At 44.6% G+C, this 16,520-nt stretch overlaps 1 protein-coding gene across 1 annotated transcript in view; it reads left to right on the forward strand.

Annotated features, from left to right (window-relative positions):
- The first annotated feature begins 784 nt into the window (after positions 1-784).
- The window catches only part of LOC105452782, a 49,981-nt gene continuing 34,245 nt past the window's right edge, over positions 785-16,520 (forward strand). The window contains exons 1-2 of the mRNA XM_011694192.1: positions 785-1,821; positions 7,751-8,770. Coding sequence (XP_011692494.1) covers positions 785-1,821; positions 7,751-8,770 — 2,057 coding nt within the window. The remainder of the gene's footprint in view (positions 1,822-7,750; positions 8,771-16,520) is intronic.

The raw sequence follows: 16,520 nt of genomic DNA on the forward strand, positions 1-16,520 counted from the left end.
AATGTTAAAACTGATGAGTATTGCTATAAAACATTTTAATATTCTAGCAATCATTTTGACTTTTGCACAAAATTATTTTGATTATTAAACAAAAATTATTTTCAGACCTGGTTTCAGCAAAAATTGTTCTTTCCGTGTGCGCGTGTGTATGTATGTGTGAAAGAAAGAGAAAAATTGGGGAAACAGCACGATGGATTAGCGAGTCTGATGTCTGTGGGAGGCTAGAACGACCGAGCGAGACGGTTCTATGGCGGTCAATCATCGAGAGAGAACCACGTTCTCCTTCGGTTTACGACCAGAGATTTCTTGAACGGGTCAGGCGAATCTAGGACGGGTTCATAAGGTTGCAATGAAAACTGCCGACACACTTCGCTCGGTTAATCTGATCATCTCGGATGACTCTCGAGGTGTAATCGTTGGTTTAAATCGGTATAATAGCCAGCTTAGATATCGCGTAAATCAACGACGCGTACACGATTTCTCTAAGCACTTAGCTTATGTCATAAACGTGGAATTAATGTATACTCTAGAGTAATACAAGCTAATAAATTGATTTTTAATAAATATATAAAAAAATGTATTTAGAATATACAATTTTTACAAATTATAAAAATTGTAGCTTTTATTATATATTATTTATTTCTTATATATTATTATGTTTACTATATCATTTTTGAACTATTGAATAAGGAAAGTTTTTCCGTCCTTGAGCGATGCATCATCACTCGTTTAATATCAATTAACGGAAGCGCTCTTTATCGTTGCAGGTGTAAATCGTCGTAAGATGGCGTCCAACGAGGACGGCGATCTGATTGATCTTGCGAACGATGCGTGCGTGCCGCGGGTCACCGTGAACGATGCGACACCCGACGAACAGGAGCATCTGCTGGACGTGTGTCCGCCGAAGCTGGAGCAGAAACTCTCTCTTACCAGGCAGCAAGAGCGAGTGCTGAACAGCCTCGATAAGGGTGACATCCTGGTGACCTTGGGCCACGATCAGGTGGTACCGATCCGCAAGAGGATCGACGTGGTGTCGTCGGACACGATCAAGCGGGTGCGCGACATCACCAGGAATCTGGAGCCCGTGATACGCAGAACCTGCGCGGGCATTAACGAGGAGACCCAGCAGCAGGACACGGTGGACCACGCGACGGTGCCGAGTTACGAAAGAGCGAGGGAGGCCTCGACGAAGGCGAGGCACGAGGACGAGACGTACGAGACGCGGGAGATAAACGACGCTTTCGATTTCCTCGCCGAGCACGATGACAACGACGACCAAGCGGAAACGGGCTGTTCCGGCTGCGCGAGGAACGAGAACGTCGACCCGAATCGCACGATATCCCCCGCGAGCCTCTTGATCGGCGGGGAGGAGGACAGGGTCAATTACCCCGTCGAGTTGTCGTCCGTCAGGATCGCGAATAAAGAAGCGAGCGGTAGGAGCGACGCGGAGGAGACGAACGGCGCCGTCACGCCGCGCGAGTACGACGTCCAGCCGGACGATTCGGTCTGCGAAGCCACGCCGAATTCGAGCAGGTTCCGCGAGCACAACTCGCCCAAGGGCAGATCGGTTTCCGTCGATTCGGAGTCGCGCGCGAGAGTCGTTCTCAAGAGACGCGGCCAGGAAGACGTCGCCTTCGAGCGCGGGAGCAAGAGGCGCTCCTTTCAAAAGTCGCATCGTAAATCGTGGACGGAAGGGACGAGCCTAAACCCGACTTTTACCGACGGACTTCCCGGTATCGATAGATCCACCAGTTTCAAGGAGCATCGCTGCGGATCGTCGATTTCCAACGGCGATCGTGGGGCGCCCAGCTTTCTCACGAGGTACGATTGCTTCCGTTATACATTTTCATGCTTCACTCATGCAACGAGTGTTTTCGATCGTATATACTTTACGTCGGTAGAAAATAACGAGGTTGCACCTAACTTTTCGGGAGGATTATATATATAACGTTCTACATAACGTAAATTAATAATTAAAAAAAAAGAATCTAATATTAAAACCGCGAGGAGAAAAAACCATTCACGAAAAAATATCTAGTATCCCAATGCAACTTTTGTTATCGTTGAAAATTAAAACAGAATTAAAAAGCTTAATTTTCTCGACAAATAACTTTATTAAAAAAACTCGACAACTCTGACAAATCCGTCCAATTTCTCTCAATAATTCATGTCAAATAGAAAGTATATGAATATTTAAATCGAATTAAAATTGCGTTTCCTGAACCGTGAGGACCGCGAGATGTTTTTACAAGAAATTCCTTCTTCCTTGGCCTCGCTTATAATTCGGCTAAAATCTCATCCGTTTCCGTAGCGACTTCTCACGGTGAGCAAGCTCATATCGCTCGACCGACCGACTCGAATATAAGAATTCGCGTATAGGTAGACTCGAACACGTCGGCAGGAAAGCGCACTTTCGTGCCGGAAATATTTACATAGGCCTGAGAGCCTTAACGAGCGTGCAAACTGTTTCGATTCAGAGACTCGCTCGGGAGAGACGTGCACACACGCCTCAGCGACGATGAGAAACGTGCGCGACGCGCGGGATCCCGTCGCGCGTCGTTCGAAGTTTAAGACACTGACAATGAAAATGCAGATCCCCCTTTGACGACCGCGAGCGCATTACGTATGCCCTGTCCTTTCAAGCTGTTAGCATCAGTGCAAACTCGAGAATTTTAGAGAGAGAGAGAGAGAGAGAGCCCAGCTTTCAGCTGGCAGTACCTTTGAAGTAACTGCCGCACCGAAGCGAGAGAACTCGACACCTACATTAAAAATCACTCTCGATTTTTACATTTTCACGTTTCGGATTTCCAGCCGCGCACGCTCACGCGCGACGCGTGTACATTTTCCTCTTCGTTATTGTTCTTTAATTGCAAAATTGAGAGCCGGGAGACTTCTTAAATTTGAGAGATTTACTCTCTCTGGTGATAGCGAAACTTTCTAACGGCTGCTGGATCAGAGCGATGGCAAGTGAACATTCGGAGTCTATAAAAGGATCGAACGCGTAGCTCTCACCTGAAAAAGAAAAAAAAATTATCACGGTCAAACCGCAGAGGTAAATGACATAGTACGGAGTATGGATTTTCATGATGATTCGCGGTACGATGTCGCGAGGCGAGCATTCACGTAAGCACGCGGACATGCGAACGAATTAAGCCCCCCCGCATCGAATCGAATGAAACGTTAACGGAGGGATGGAATATTACGTATGACATGTGAAAGCGGAAAATTCTGGTCCCCGGTACCGTAATAACGCACGGGTATTATACGAAACGATAAATTAGCGATGAACATGTCGATACGAGAAGAGAAATAGTCGTATTTTTTGTAGCATTTCAATCTTTAGAGAATCGCCGAGTTTTTTTTTTAATCATGTAAATTTCGTTCTAGGAAAAAATACATACATATTTAATAAGATGCAAAATATCACACTGATTTCGAGATGTCTCGCGGTCCTGTAGACGAATAATTTTTTATTTATTTATTGAATTATGTATGAATTTATATTTATATTTTATATTTTAGTATGAATAGTATATTTAGATTTTTCTGATCTGATTATGAATTTGAAGTAAAAAACACGAAATTTAAAATAATGGATCCAAATTGTGATCATCAAATAAATATTTTTTTTTATGTATACATTGACTTATACTGGACTTGGTACCTTATCGATTTTTCAAATAATTATAAATTCGAGAACACAAAATTACAAAATTTAAAATACTTTGTTCATCAATATTGGATTCACCATTTTTAAATGTGTTATCGAGCTTATATTGTAATTAGCGACGCCAAGCATATTAGCAAAAATAATCTACTAAACTGCATTCAATTATTTTGAATTTTTTGATTTTGTTCTCAGATTCGTAATTAGCAAAATTCAAAAAAAACTCAAAATTGTGAAATATTGACTTTCGTGCGAATTAGAAGAACATTTCCTTTTTTTATCATCGAAGATGTAACATTTGTGCGGTCTTCTAAAAGTTAAGCCATATATATTTCCGCTCTTCTTCTTCGCAATGAAACAATACATGAGAATAAAGTATCGTTGCTTTCGGTAACGAATGAAGGAGCTGCTATTCTACTTTTTCTCGCGGATCGGATAATTTACTAATCGCCGCCACCCTGTGTAACGTGCCTGCAATTCCCCGTAATTCTCTTCCGTTTGCTCGTTAACGCCGCGTTCCAGGAGCGCGATTCAACCTTCGTATCCGCGGCCTCTCGCAACAATGGCGAAACGGCCGCTTTTGTTCCGCCCGCGTAGGAAATAATTAATAACAATAGCTCCGCGCGATACTGACACCCGCGCGCGCAAAGGGAATCTTTCTGTCGCCCATTATTATAATCGCGACGTCCGCGATATCGTCGTTTGATATGGGCGCGTCGCGAAAGGGCACGACCGCGTTTTAGAAAGTCACTCCCCGGATTATAATCCGCGGAGCGGTCGCGGCGCGTCTTAGCGAGACGCCCGCCACCGCCGCCGCGCCGCGGCCGTAACGCTTGTCGGAGATGCGAGTTGCAAGACAAGGCGGGATGACTATAAAGATTAGATAAAGAACAGAGATATAATGAAATATAGAAATAAAGGAATATACGTGGAGGAGAGATGAGTCTCTCCTCTCCCGGAAAGGGTACGAAATCTACGAGCTGAAAATTCATTTGTTGTGTTGAAAACACAAAGATTTCTGTCACGACACATCTCTCGCTCTCAAAGTAAATTCGATAAGCACATATATAAATTAGAATCCAAGTATAATACATGGATCTAAATAAATACACGAAGATCCTAATGTTTATGTTATATTTTTATTTTAAAGGATGCATATGCGTTTAAATCACTGTTCCGCGTTTGTAATTGCAATTATAAAACTGTGGACTTTCGTTGCGCTATATTAACATTTAAGTAATCATGTTTGGAAAGCTGCGAGTTCAGTTTATTTTATTCCGCACCTAAATTGCGGGAAATCTGTTTTGCCGCATTTACAACGAAAAATCGTAGCGACGCGATTATTTCGTCACAAAAAAATGCAATAAACCAGCGCGGAAAAAGCTTTTTTGGGCCATTGAAGGGTCGCGGAACGGCGGATATATCGTTATCGATAGACCAACCCGCTGGGAAAGGGCACGACCGCGTTTTAGAAAGTCGGATTGATACGCGACCGCCGCGGGCGCTGCGAAAGCAATCGGGTCATCGGGCGCACGAACACACCGCGCCTCACCTCTTTCTCTTCTTCTCTCCCTCCCTCCCTCCCTCCCGTTTCCCCGCGCGGACACGCGGGATTTGAACAACAAATTTCAGTTGTTATATCGGCGAAACACTTCCCACGCGCGCGACTCGCGCACAATACGGTGAGAGCCGTGCCGCATGTCGGTCGGACATTACGCATCCGGAAAGCCGCGCGTCGCAGTTATGCGCACTAGCTGCCTCGTGACGAAATCCCTCAATGCCTCGCTGCACGTCCGCGATGCGCGCGAGGCGGTTTTCAAACGAAAAAAAATCTACAACGATCCGCAGTCGGAGAAAATTTGGAATTGGCTCGACGCGCGAGATTGATGGAGAATAAGAAAAAAAAGTACTGCACAATTAACACGCAACCGCGTTGCGTAAATCGCCCGTATAGAGTTTGTTTGCAGATATTAAAGTGCGAAATCATGTTCGTCTGTCATGCATTTCACTTTTTTTTTATCACGTATAATAATTCAAACCTACATTCTTCGGCGGTTCTCGGACAATGCTGAGATATCAGCTGAAATTATTAAGCTTCCACGGCACATACTAGATAATCTACTAGATTCAGGCATAAAGTCCTATTACTGTAGAGATTCTGAATCACTACGTGCCTTTTGCATAGCGTCACAAGCGACCAAAGTAGATGTATGAGTAACATGCAGAGAAAAGAAAGTATAGAGCGGACAAAAAGATTATAATCAGAAGCCTACATTTTTCACTTAAATAAAGAGAATAAATTCTGGACACGAAAATCAGCTATTTTGTAAAGAATATTATGTATAATGTTATTAATGCCATCCTTTTTTTTATGCTACTTGAGAAATCAGCACTTTAATATTCTTTACAAAATATTCAAATCCTGATTTCTCATGCAATTAAAAAAGAAAAACATCATTAATACAACTATAAAGCCGTTCTCTCTATTATAATCTTAATGTTTTGTTGAATTTACACTAATGATTGAGCACAGGTTTTTTTTAAACGCAAATGCATGCACATATAAAAAAGAGCATCGACGAAAATAGCGAAAATCTATTTTTGATATATTTCTCGAAAAATAAAGTCCTTCCTGTGAAACAAATCACACTCGAATATGCGTTGTACGTTTCAAATAATTTATTTTACATATAAAAATGCGCGCGCCCGCGCGTTATCTACAAACGTATATATAGCGCGGCGGTCATACTTTCTCACAATTTTCCCCTCTTTCCTCCACGGACTTGAATCGTCTGCTGTAATCACTCTAACCACTATCTCCCCCTTCTCCATCCCCGTGGCCGCACACCTGCGAACGACTCAATGTTCTGTGTTTCGAGGCACGAGGAGAAATTACCGAGCTTCTCCACCCACATTCCTACGATTATCCTCCCACAATTCGTAATCGCGCGACGTTCCCCGCCGCGTCTAGAAGCCGAGGGTTAGAGCGGGGCGGAGACCGCGACGCGGCTCATGCTCCCACACGCGTGTACAGGGCGCGCGATTCGTATCCTGTTATCCTTCGTCGTCTCCGGTGGCCGATGCGTCGGGACGGATGTGGGGTGCGCCAGGGACCCACGGGGATCGGCGTGTAGAAATGCCTTTCTGGCCGCGCGGCCCCGCCGCGTTGGTGCTTGAATCTTGATGCGCTATAGGACTGTTGGATATACCGTCGCGGTGCTGCGTGTCCGCTCGCATCGGCGTTGCGTTTCGTACCGGAAGTCACGGTACGCGGTGCCGGGGGTCGTGTGCGCGGAGGCGTGGAGCCCGCATCGAGGTGACATTTCTTCTTCCTCTCGTCTAGCCTTCCGTGACGCTTTTGGACCCCTCGAAGCGGCACGTGCTACGCCCGTGCGGGGAATAGGCGAGTTCCTTTTCTCTCTCTCTTTCGAATCTCTTCTCTGCACGCGTTATTATTATGCCTTATATGTCACGGCCGGGGAAAGACGGACGCGTGCGGACGTGTAAAATTAGGGAGGACGCGAGACGGGGATGTAGTTTGTTGAACCCGCGCGCGCTTTGATACGGAAATTTTTGAAGTTCGGCGAGAGAGGCGGGGAAACCTGTTGCTCTCGCGTCTAAAAAGTAGATTGTTTGAATTCTCGACGTGAAGAACATTTTTTACAATGTATCTAAAGAGAAAGACATGCCACGCAAAGAAATCGATTGGCTGTTATTATCTGAATAATCGAGAAAAATAGTAGTTAAATTAATTTAGTTGAAAATAAAGTCTGAAATATATTTTGCAGTTTTTCATTTTGCATTTTATGGTATTAAGCGATACGAATCCCATTGATTCCAAATAAATTATCGGTCAATTAATATTACCGATACGGATACTATTATTGTGACCCTGTTTTTCTTTATAATCACTGAAAGATACATGTATAATTTTGTAATTTATTCTCCCGTAACGTCAGCAGAAAAAAGAAAGCTGTTTCGCCAGCATTCGGCTTAATCGTTCGCGTTACGTCGAAGCATACCCGCATAACTCAACGAAATTGTTGTAGCGAAGATTAAGCCCGTATTTTCTTGTGCTTGCAGACAGCCGCCGGAAGCGGAATCAGTGACCGGTCCGCCCGAGGACGTCTGCTCGGACGGTTCCGAGGTGGATTGGTCGTGGCTCGAGGAAGTGGAGTGCCTGCGGGCCGCGGAGTCCCTCGCGACCGCCGGTGAACGTGGCGAACAGGTAGGGAGGGTGAGCGCTGCCCCCACCGGTTCCATCGGCGGGAGCGCGGGACGCAGGCGCGCCTCCGAGCGTTGCGAGACGGCGACGAGCCGCAGTGTCGCGATGTCCGTCACCGCGACGGCAAAGTCCCTAGCGGGTGGCGGCTTGCGGTGGCCACCCTCCGGCGGCGCGCTTCTCCTCGAACGTCAAAACAACAGTGGCAACAATCGTCGCAGCGGCGAACGGCATCGCCGGCATCGCAGCGGTAACGGGAACAATAACGACGGCGAGGACGATGATGAGGAGGCCGCCGCGCGTTGCAACGCCACGAACGAGGCGGCTGATCGCGAAAATCGCGACGGCGCGACGGCAACGACGACGACGACGACCGCCACCGCCGCCGGCTCGGTCGCCGCCACCGCGAACTCGTGGATGCGCGCGTCCATGCGGCGTCTGCGTCACTTGCGATTACCCGAGGGCACGCAACGCGCCAGCAACGGTGAATTATCGGCCAATCGGCGCGCCGTCGTCGTCTCGGCGCCGAATTCGCTGCCGGACATCGCGCTGATCGCGCCGGAGATCCTCGCCGCGCAGACCAACGGCAGCGGCGCGTCCGGCACCGGCCTGCTCCGGCCTTCGAGTGCACCCGCGAGAAACGCGATCGCCGGCGCCGGCGGCGTCGCGACGCCGCGCCGCGCCGGCCGGCAACTCGCCGGTAGATCGCGGGGGGCGCGAAATCGCGAAGCGTCCTCGAGGCAGGGCAGCCTCGCCTCTACGACCACGGCCAGCGACATCACCACGTCCGGCAACACGACCTGCTCCAGCTCGTTCGGCGGTGCCTCCAGCAGCGCGCCCTCCAGCACGGCGACCAGCCCGCAGCGCACCGCTTTGAGAAGGTCAGTGCACGAGTTTGTAATTCCGTTTCTTTCACGTGTAGTCGAGAAAGCTTAGAGATCCTCTCGGCAGAGATGTAGATAGATCGTGCTACTCCAGGCGTAAAATTCGCCGGACAGGAAACTTGCACCGTTTCTATCTCTTTGAAAAAAAAAGTCAGATGTAAAACTGTAACGGTATGGTAAACAATGACATAAAGGAATAATTTTCGTTCGCTCTTAAGTTTTCGAAATAACGGATTGCGCCATTCCGTTAGATGGCTATCGATGTAAACGCTGAAAAAAAAAAACAAACTTAACGCAAGACAGGATAGCAATCTCTGCGCGTCAGCTTGAAATATTCCTTGTCACGCTGGCTGTGCAATATCCGGAGGGGGGATGGAAAAATAAGTAAGCTACGGACGATGGCGATCTGATTGACGATTAGCAAATGTTCCGTCGCCCTGCAGAAATGTGTGGCAGATGCGCGACGATGATTCGAATAGCATATTTAAAACGCGCGGGCAAAAAGAGCCCGATCTTTTATATGGTTGGCTGAAATTTCTCAGAGTCGACCCTGTTCCCTTCGTCTCTTCTTTCTCGCGACCTTGCCCCGGACCTCTTGCCCCACACTCGCCGGAAGCGCGAACGAACGTTTAATGACTCGGTCGTTACTTGCTGCCGCCCGTTCAAGCTTGACAATATACTCGCGCGCCTTGGCAATCCCCCCCGTTCCCCTCCGCGTTTGCGCAATCGGTCACTTCGTCGGTGTGCCTCGCGGCGTTAGGAAATTAGACTAGAAAATTATCCTCGCACGTCGGATTCTTTCCCGACCGTCGGATTGTTCCCGATTAGGTACGTTTCCACCTTGGAAATCGGTAATCCTTGCACGCTTTTTGTTCGATTATCGCAAAGAGACATCGTCTAAGTCGACGTTCTTGCGGAGTCGCGCGTAATTGATTGGCAACGATATCGGAAACTGGATGTATTGACGAGCCATGAAGGACGTTACGTGTCTTGCTGTCTGCCCGTGTTTGAACGTTATAAATATTTTCGATCCTCTCGAGTAGAGAGCAATCCGATGAAATCCAGACGTGAATTCAATTTTAAAAAACAAGATAAATCTCTCGACAAAGCGGTGCGAGATATACAGACAATTCCTAACGACGTTCATTTTATTGATAAATAATAAAAGAAAATTGTCATGAAAGATCGGCATTGATGTGCGAAACGTATTGATGTATAAAAACGTATAATGGTACAGGGACTGCTTTTATACGATATAAACGATCGTTTTTTTTTCTATTCAGCGTTTCATCTAACGGTCCTTGACATGCGCCACTGGCTGTGTTGTCATACATCTCAACTGCAGAATTCGTTCGTCCGCGATGTGTCAGAACATCCCGTTTCGTCTCTATCTATCTGTCACAGATATTTTGAACTATGTATATTCTATCAGTGTCACGTACTGTATCGTTTTGTCTCGTATACGGTGTTCGAATAGTTAGTAAAATTCGCGTTAAACCATCACTGGTGGAGGAATGTTATACGCGCCTAACCGATCATTTTTGCCCCGGCAAGACACACCAGTAACCCACATAGGATTCGATAAATTTATCAGTCGCCCGGAGGTAACTGTAAATTACACCTCGTTTGCCGCAACAAGCCTAACGAGTCCCGTTTGCTAAAATCGCAAACGCCGAGGATATCTCGATGTTACGCTCATTTATTCGTAACCGACACTCTTCGCGACTTTAATCCCGGGATATCAAACGTATAGGCCACGTGCGAAACGTAATTTATGGTGCCGAGATGAAACGGCAAATATTTATAATCGCGAGAGATTTACTGCCATTAATCTTCCGAGTGCTTTCTGTTTGCATTATATACTTTGGTTTATTTAGAAGTATCCCTGCTGGAGATGAAATTGTTATTTTTAGACAAGTGATAATAACGAGTGCGAGATATCTCGATTCGCTAACGATTCGACGTCGCGCGATGCAAATTTGTTTCCAAGCGCGAACGCGCCGACGTGCGTCTCAGCTGACTTGTCAGTGAAGAAATAATTTTGAAATGACGAAATACACTCGAATGTATTTGTGGCAGAGCCAAGTTTTGAAATCGGACACTGATAATAACAGTCCAATTTGTAACGAGTCGATAGGTCGATCCGATCGGTTCGATCCGCCGTACAGCCGAATCGCGTGAGGTCGAAGATTTCGTAAAGATCCCGAGACAGGGTCGACGATCTCCAGAGATTGTTTCGCTGTCGATGAACCGTGTAACCTGTTGCGCAATCCGCTCTCCTGAGCAGGCAGCAAAATCCGTCCGGGGATGACGGAAGGAGAGCCCCGGCGAGTTTACGCGCCGGTTTTTCCGCACGTATACCGCAGCGTGAGAATGCAAAGCGGCGGCTACTCTCATAACGGAAAACGCAACAGACAGTTGCTCTGCGCGCGACGTCTATATTGTGCGGATGCGTCTATTATTAATGAATAATTAATCAATAATCGGCAGCCGATTATCGACGAGAGATCTCCGCTCGCAGCCGGCGTACCGGGAAGAATGGCGCGTTCAACAGAGAGACATCGCAAAGCCTTCACGCGAACATGTCGATGAAATTTCTCTCGATTTAGCGAGGTAGACAAAACACGTGCGGACACTCCGCGCGCGGGATTTAACAGGATCGACGCGTCGGCCATCTGCGGAGCGCGCGACTCCTCTTCGCCCGAGGCGCGTGGACGAGGCGCAATGAACGCGGCGATTTCGAGCTCGGTCCGAGTATTCCCGCGGAGAGTCCGTGAAACGGCTTCCCTGCCAATGAACCGTGCCGAGCCGAGTTTCTTCGTTCGTGGAAGTCACGATTATCCCCCCGGTATATCGAGCTCTCAATCGAGAGCGGGAAGTCCGATCGAAGAACCCGGCCGCTCCTCTCGAAGAGCGGCGATCGTCGATCGCGAATCGCTTCGCCCTCATTGAGATGTTTTTAATGCAATTATAAACGCGCCGTGATTAACCGCGTGCACGTCACGTTTCTATGTAATTTAATCCGTCGGATTTAATTTTCGGCGGATAATAAATTCGATTACGGCGCGGCGGATAATTGGAGGATACATGCACGTTGGCGTGATAACCACGTTGAATCTTATTCCGACATTTATTGCAAGAATTTCTTTCATAATTAGGTATGTCGAATCGCTCGGGGGAGATCGTTATCACGTATCGCTGAGTTTTTCAGAGTTTTCGAAAATAAATATTTGACGAAATCGAACGATACCTCTTGAAAATTGATATGATTTTTTAGTGTTCCTTCGAAAAAATTTAATTGCATCTCTTCCAGTCTTTTAGATTTCGAAATATATATTTATATTTCAGGACAAAATTCTACTAAAGTTTAACTGAAAACCGGCGTAATATTCGTATTCTGATTTATTCATCAATTTGATAAATTTGTTTGATTCATCAAAATTTTTTTTGTTACAAATCAAATACGTTTGTTTCCAATAAAGGATTCCAATTTCTCGATTCGAGGGAATGTCGGCGCGTATAACAAATACATTCATTATTGAATAGTTTATGTATTTAGAAGTATTGTGTGTGTATGTGTGTGTGTGTGTGTGTGTGTGTGTGTGTGTGTGTGTGTGTACCATTCCTCTGATTTTCGTTGAGGAATTTAGGAAATGCCGCTCGATACATATTTTCTCTGTAGTGTCAGGGGAAGAGAGATAGAGAGAGAGAGAAAGAGATGGAGAGTGTATTTTACTCTCGAGACTTGAGGTTATCGCATGATAGGAGAAGGCGTTAATGAGAAATCCGAGCCGTGATACAATTATACATGCTAACAACGTGTTCTTTCGTAATTGCACGGATTCTTCTTCGACAATGGTCGTCGTAGAATTTGGGTCAGTCGGTTGTTACGGGAGTAGGCAGTACCGGGTCGACGACGGTGCGCCGCACGTAAGTTACCGTAACGGTATATACCGGCGATTATAGCCGCGAGGATATCGCGCGGCGTTGGGTGTTCTATAATCGTCGGGATAAGAGTTCGCCAAAGTGAGAGGAAGCGCGAGCGCGACTTTGTTCTCTTTCGTCGCGTTTGAACGACGCCCCTCGAGAACTCCGAAGTTCAAGAAACGAGAAAAAGAGAGATATATATCTCGTTCCGAGTCGAGTCTCGCGGCAACAAGATCATCCTCTAAAATAAATCACGATTCTGATTTTATTTGTAGTCCGGATTTTATTTATAGTCGAATAATTCGAATATTCTCATCCGTCATTTCTTGAGAACGAACGCAGCGCGGCATGTCGCGCTGGATCGAGATAGTCACGTCGTTCGGTCGTTGCACTTAATTCTTTGTACATACTTGCTTTTCCCGCGTCGCCTCTTCTCGGTAGTCCTATTGATCTCGGCGCGAGGGTCGTGTGTCGTGTCAACGCAAACGGCGGCGCTCGGCTTTAGCGCGTATGCAGACAAGCTTGTAAATTCCAAACGTGAGTCACCTTTTATAATCCAAGTCGCTAAATCTTGATTTATATATTTATCTTACGAGATGTCTCTTCGGAACACTGAACTCTTACATAATCTGCGGATCCTTTTTTAACGTTTGCCAATTAAAGAATTAGCGAAAGTCGTTAGATAACAATTATCTCACTTGAGAATCGATTTTCTTTTCCGATTACGAAAAAAAAGAGAGTTATCCGAGTAAGAATTAATATATGCTCGGTTACTGTTGAAGTAATTATTATCTAAGCTTTGGATATATTTATTTTAAGTATAATTAAAATTGTTAGAAAAAGTCCTGCAGAAGATTATAATGGATGATGATTATTACAACAGAAAAAAAAGTCTTTTGTAAACATGGTAAGAAACCTGTTTTTATCGAAATATCTAGAATCTATTTTAGACTGCAAACTTCCAGTAAACTTACGGGGAAAACGGAGAAAAGAAAGACAAGTAAAAACTCGGAGTGGCCCGAAGTGATCCCGAAATAAAGGATCTCTCTCTGCGTGCGCAGATCCTATCGAGACGATCTTCTACTTCCGTGCTGACATCTCTTGCAGTGTGTTTCTTATCGTTGTGCGGCGTAGATCGTCCGTCTTATTACACGGTCCAGTTCTGCCACTTTCGCGAACGTTCTTTGTTTTTCGGAAAGTACCGTACGTTCACGTGTTCCACGATTGTGAATCTTTATTACTCTGCCGTCTCAAATTATGAACGATATCAGGCATCTGCAGGAATTGTTGACCTTAGATCTTATTGAATTCGTCGAGTAAGTACTCACTGATATTTAAATTAAAAATATTTTCGTGCAAATTAATTTTATACGTGACTTTACATTGTGTAGAAATGTATATAAAACTATATAAAAAATATGTGTAAAAATTACACAATTTATATATTATAATGGAAATATATGTACATATAAAATGTGCATTTTTACAGAAATTAGTACTTTTATCTGTAATTATCTAATTAAATGTATCTTTATATCTTTATATTAGTTGGGAAATTACAATAGCAATAATATATTTTATAGTTTTTTATGTAAATGTAAATTTTTAATTCATATAGTTTTTATGTAAATGCAAATTTTTAATTCGTCTCTTTATTCTCTTAAAATTCACAATAAAAACTCGACTGTGCCTGTGAAGATTCAACCGACGGAGAGTTAATAATGGGTTCCAAAATTACCTACTACAATTGTTGTAATTTTACATTTTATTTTTTTTTAGAGTGTACGTTGCATAGAATACAACGTCTTTATATATCTCTTAAAATAATTATTTATTAGTATGCGTTTTAAAACAAAATAAAATTTAAAACAAAAAAAATATTTTACAGTTTAATGCAACATTAAGTAGATTTTTTCGATTTAATTAAATATTTTTGCAAGTATATCCTATGATCCTTTATTCTTTCCGAGATTCGGCGAATGGAATTAAATACATAACTTTTTTTACAAGCTAATTTGTGTAAAAAGATTATTCATAAGATTGTCCGAATACTAATCATTCTTGCTTCGTACATGCATGTAAAATGCGATTTGAAAGGGAATTCCATAGTAACCACGAAGGGATCAATGGTTGTATTAGGGTCGGTGCCTGCACATACCTGCTTGTTTGTACTTATTGATTGTTTCGCAGGTAGAGCCGCGTAGGTGGGCTGCCTATTCATTCCCTATTCTAAGGTCCCTTTAGAACAGGATTTGTATAGGGATTTGTAACAGTGACTGTGAGTCACTATCTAACTTCCTGCTGATTCTAACGATTTTTCTTATCAGTAAAATGATATTGTTAGTCGATACTTTCAGAAAATTTTCCATCGCACTGTGTTCTGGCTGTTAATCTATATTTCGTTTACACTTTTCGATTACTGTCCTGTCATTCCGTGAATCATTTCACGGTACACATCGAACGAAATAACTGAAGTTATCAATACAATTTTTTTTTTATGAGACGTTATAACTCGAAGATTCAACGGGCCCGTACATAATAACTCGACATGCTGAAACTCTTATACAAAAGAAACCGCACCTGTTACGATTTCGCAATTTCTGATGTCTATGTAAGCATCGCCCGATCGTAGTATGTAAGGCGTATCCGGTACTTTATATTCGACACCTGTCATGAGAACAGATGATTTTTTGAATGAACGCGCGTCCAGATGTCTTACACACACACAAAAAAACAAAACACGCCGACCTTCAAGAGTATAGTCGGGAAGTTATTATTTTAACGGGACTTCTTTACTGTACGGACATTTAGGACTCTCGGGATGTTTATAGAAATCAATTGTTCGAACGTTGCTGGTTTGATGGGATACATCCGTCAAGTAGAGAGAAAGGGAACTTTTAATTACTTAAAAGAATCTCATCATTTCGAATTTCGAAGCGTAACATATACAACAAATATAAACGTAGACGTTGAAGTATGCGATTAATGTGTTATTGTAACAATCGGACGAGAGATTCCAAATTTCTTTACTTCCAGGCGAGCTATGTTTTTCATAATTAGCTGTCTGGTAATGCACGACTTCACGCACGAAGGATTCTCCGTTTCCGCGAACTTTCGCTTTTTGCAGACGTCCGAACTTGAGCAGCTTTACTCTTTCGAGGGTGAAGATAGGCGGAGGCATGTGGAACGCGCGAAAAAAGTGAATCGCTCTGATAGCCGCCGACCTGACAGTAGGCGGACAACCGGTTCTCCATCCTGCGCTGCAATCTCACTTCTCCACCTTCCAGAAACTTTCCCCGCGAATTTTTCGGGAATTTTTTTCCCCCTCCCGATTCCAATGGGATTTCACTTCGTAGGAGCTGCGGTGCTAGTCGGACTTTTCCATTTTCAACGCGATGTTTGCGGGAAATCAATAACCACTTTTACCGCGGAGGAGGAAAGAGGATGCGAGAAATACGCGTTACAGAAACAAAAAAAAATGTTATCATTCATCTCGAGATCACTATATTGTGACAGATTGAGATCCGTTCTCGTATATCGAGTTCTCATTAGTTTTTGCGAGAGTTTTTGCCGAGCGCTACGTTGCATTACCGCGAGTAACGGAAAAAGATCCGCGAGGCACCGATGCGGTCAACAAGAGAGCATTGCGATTCGTCCGCGTGCTGCATTTTATCGCTTTCGCGGCGACTCGTCATTCGCTCGAATAGCTCTTTAAGCGTCCGATTCGCGATGCACGCTCTTCGCCTGTCATACACGCGAGAGATTTATGAGGCGCGTTAGGTCGCCAACAAAGGGATTCTCGAGTGTTATTTCGCGTTTC

The sequence above is a fragment of the Wasmannia auropunctata genome, unplaced genomic scaffold (assembly GCF_000956235.1).
Source record: "Wasmannia auropunctata unplaced genomic scaffold, wasmannia.A_1.0 LD336026.1, whole genome shotgun sequence".
Classification (NCBI taxonomy): Eukaryota; Metazoa; Arthropoda; class Insecta; order Hymenoptera; family Formicidae; genus Wasmannia; species Wasmannia auropunctata.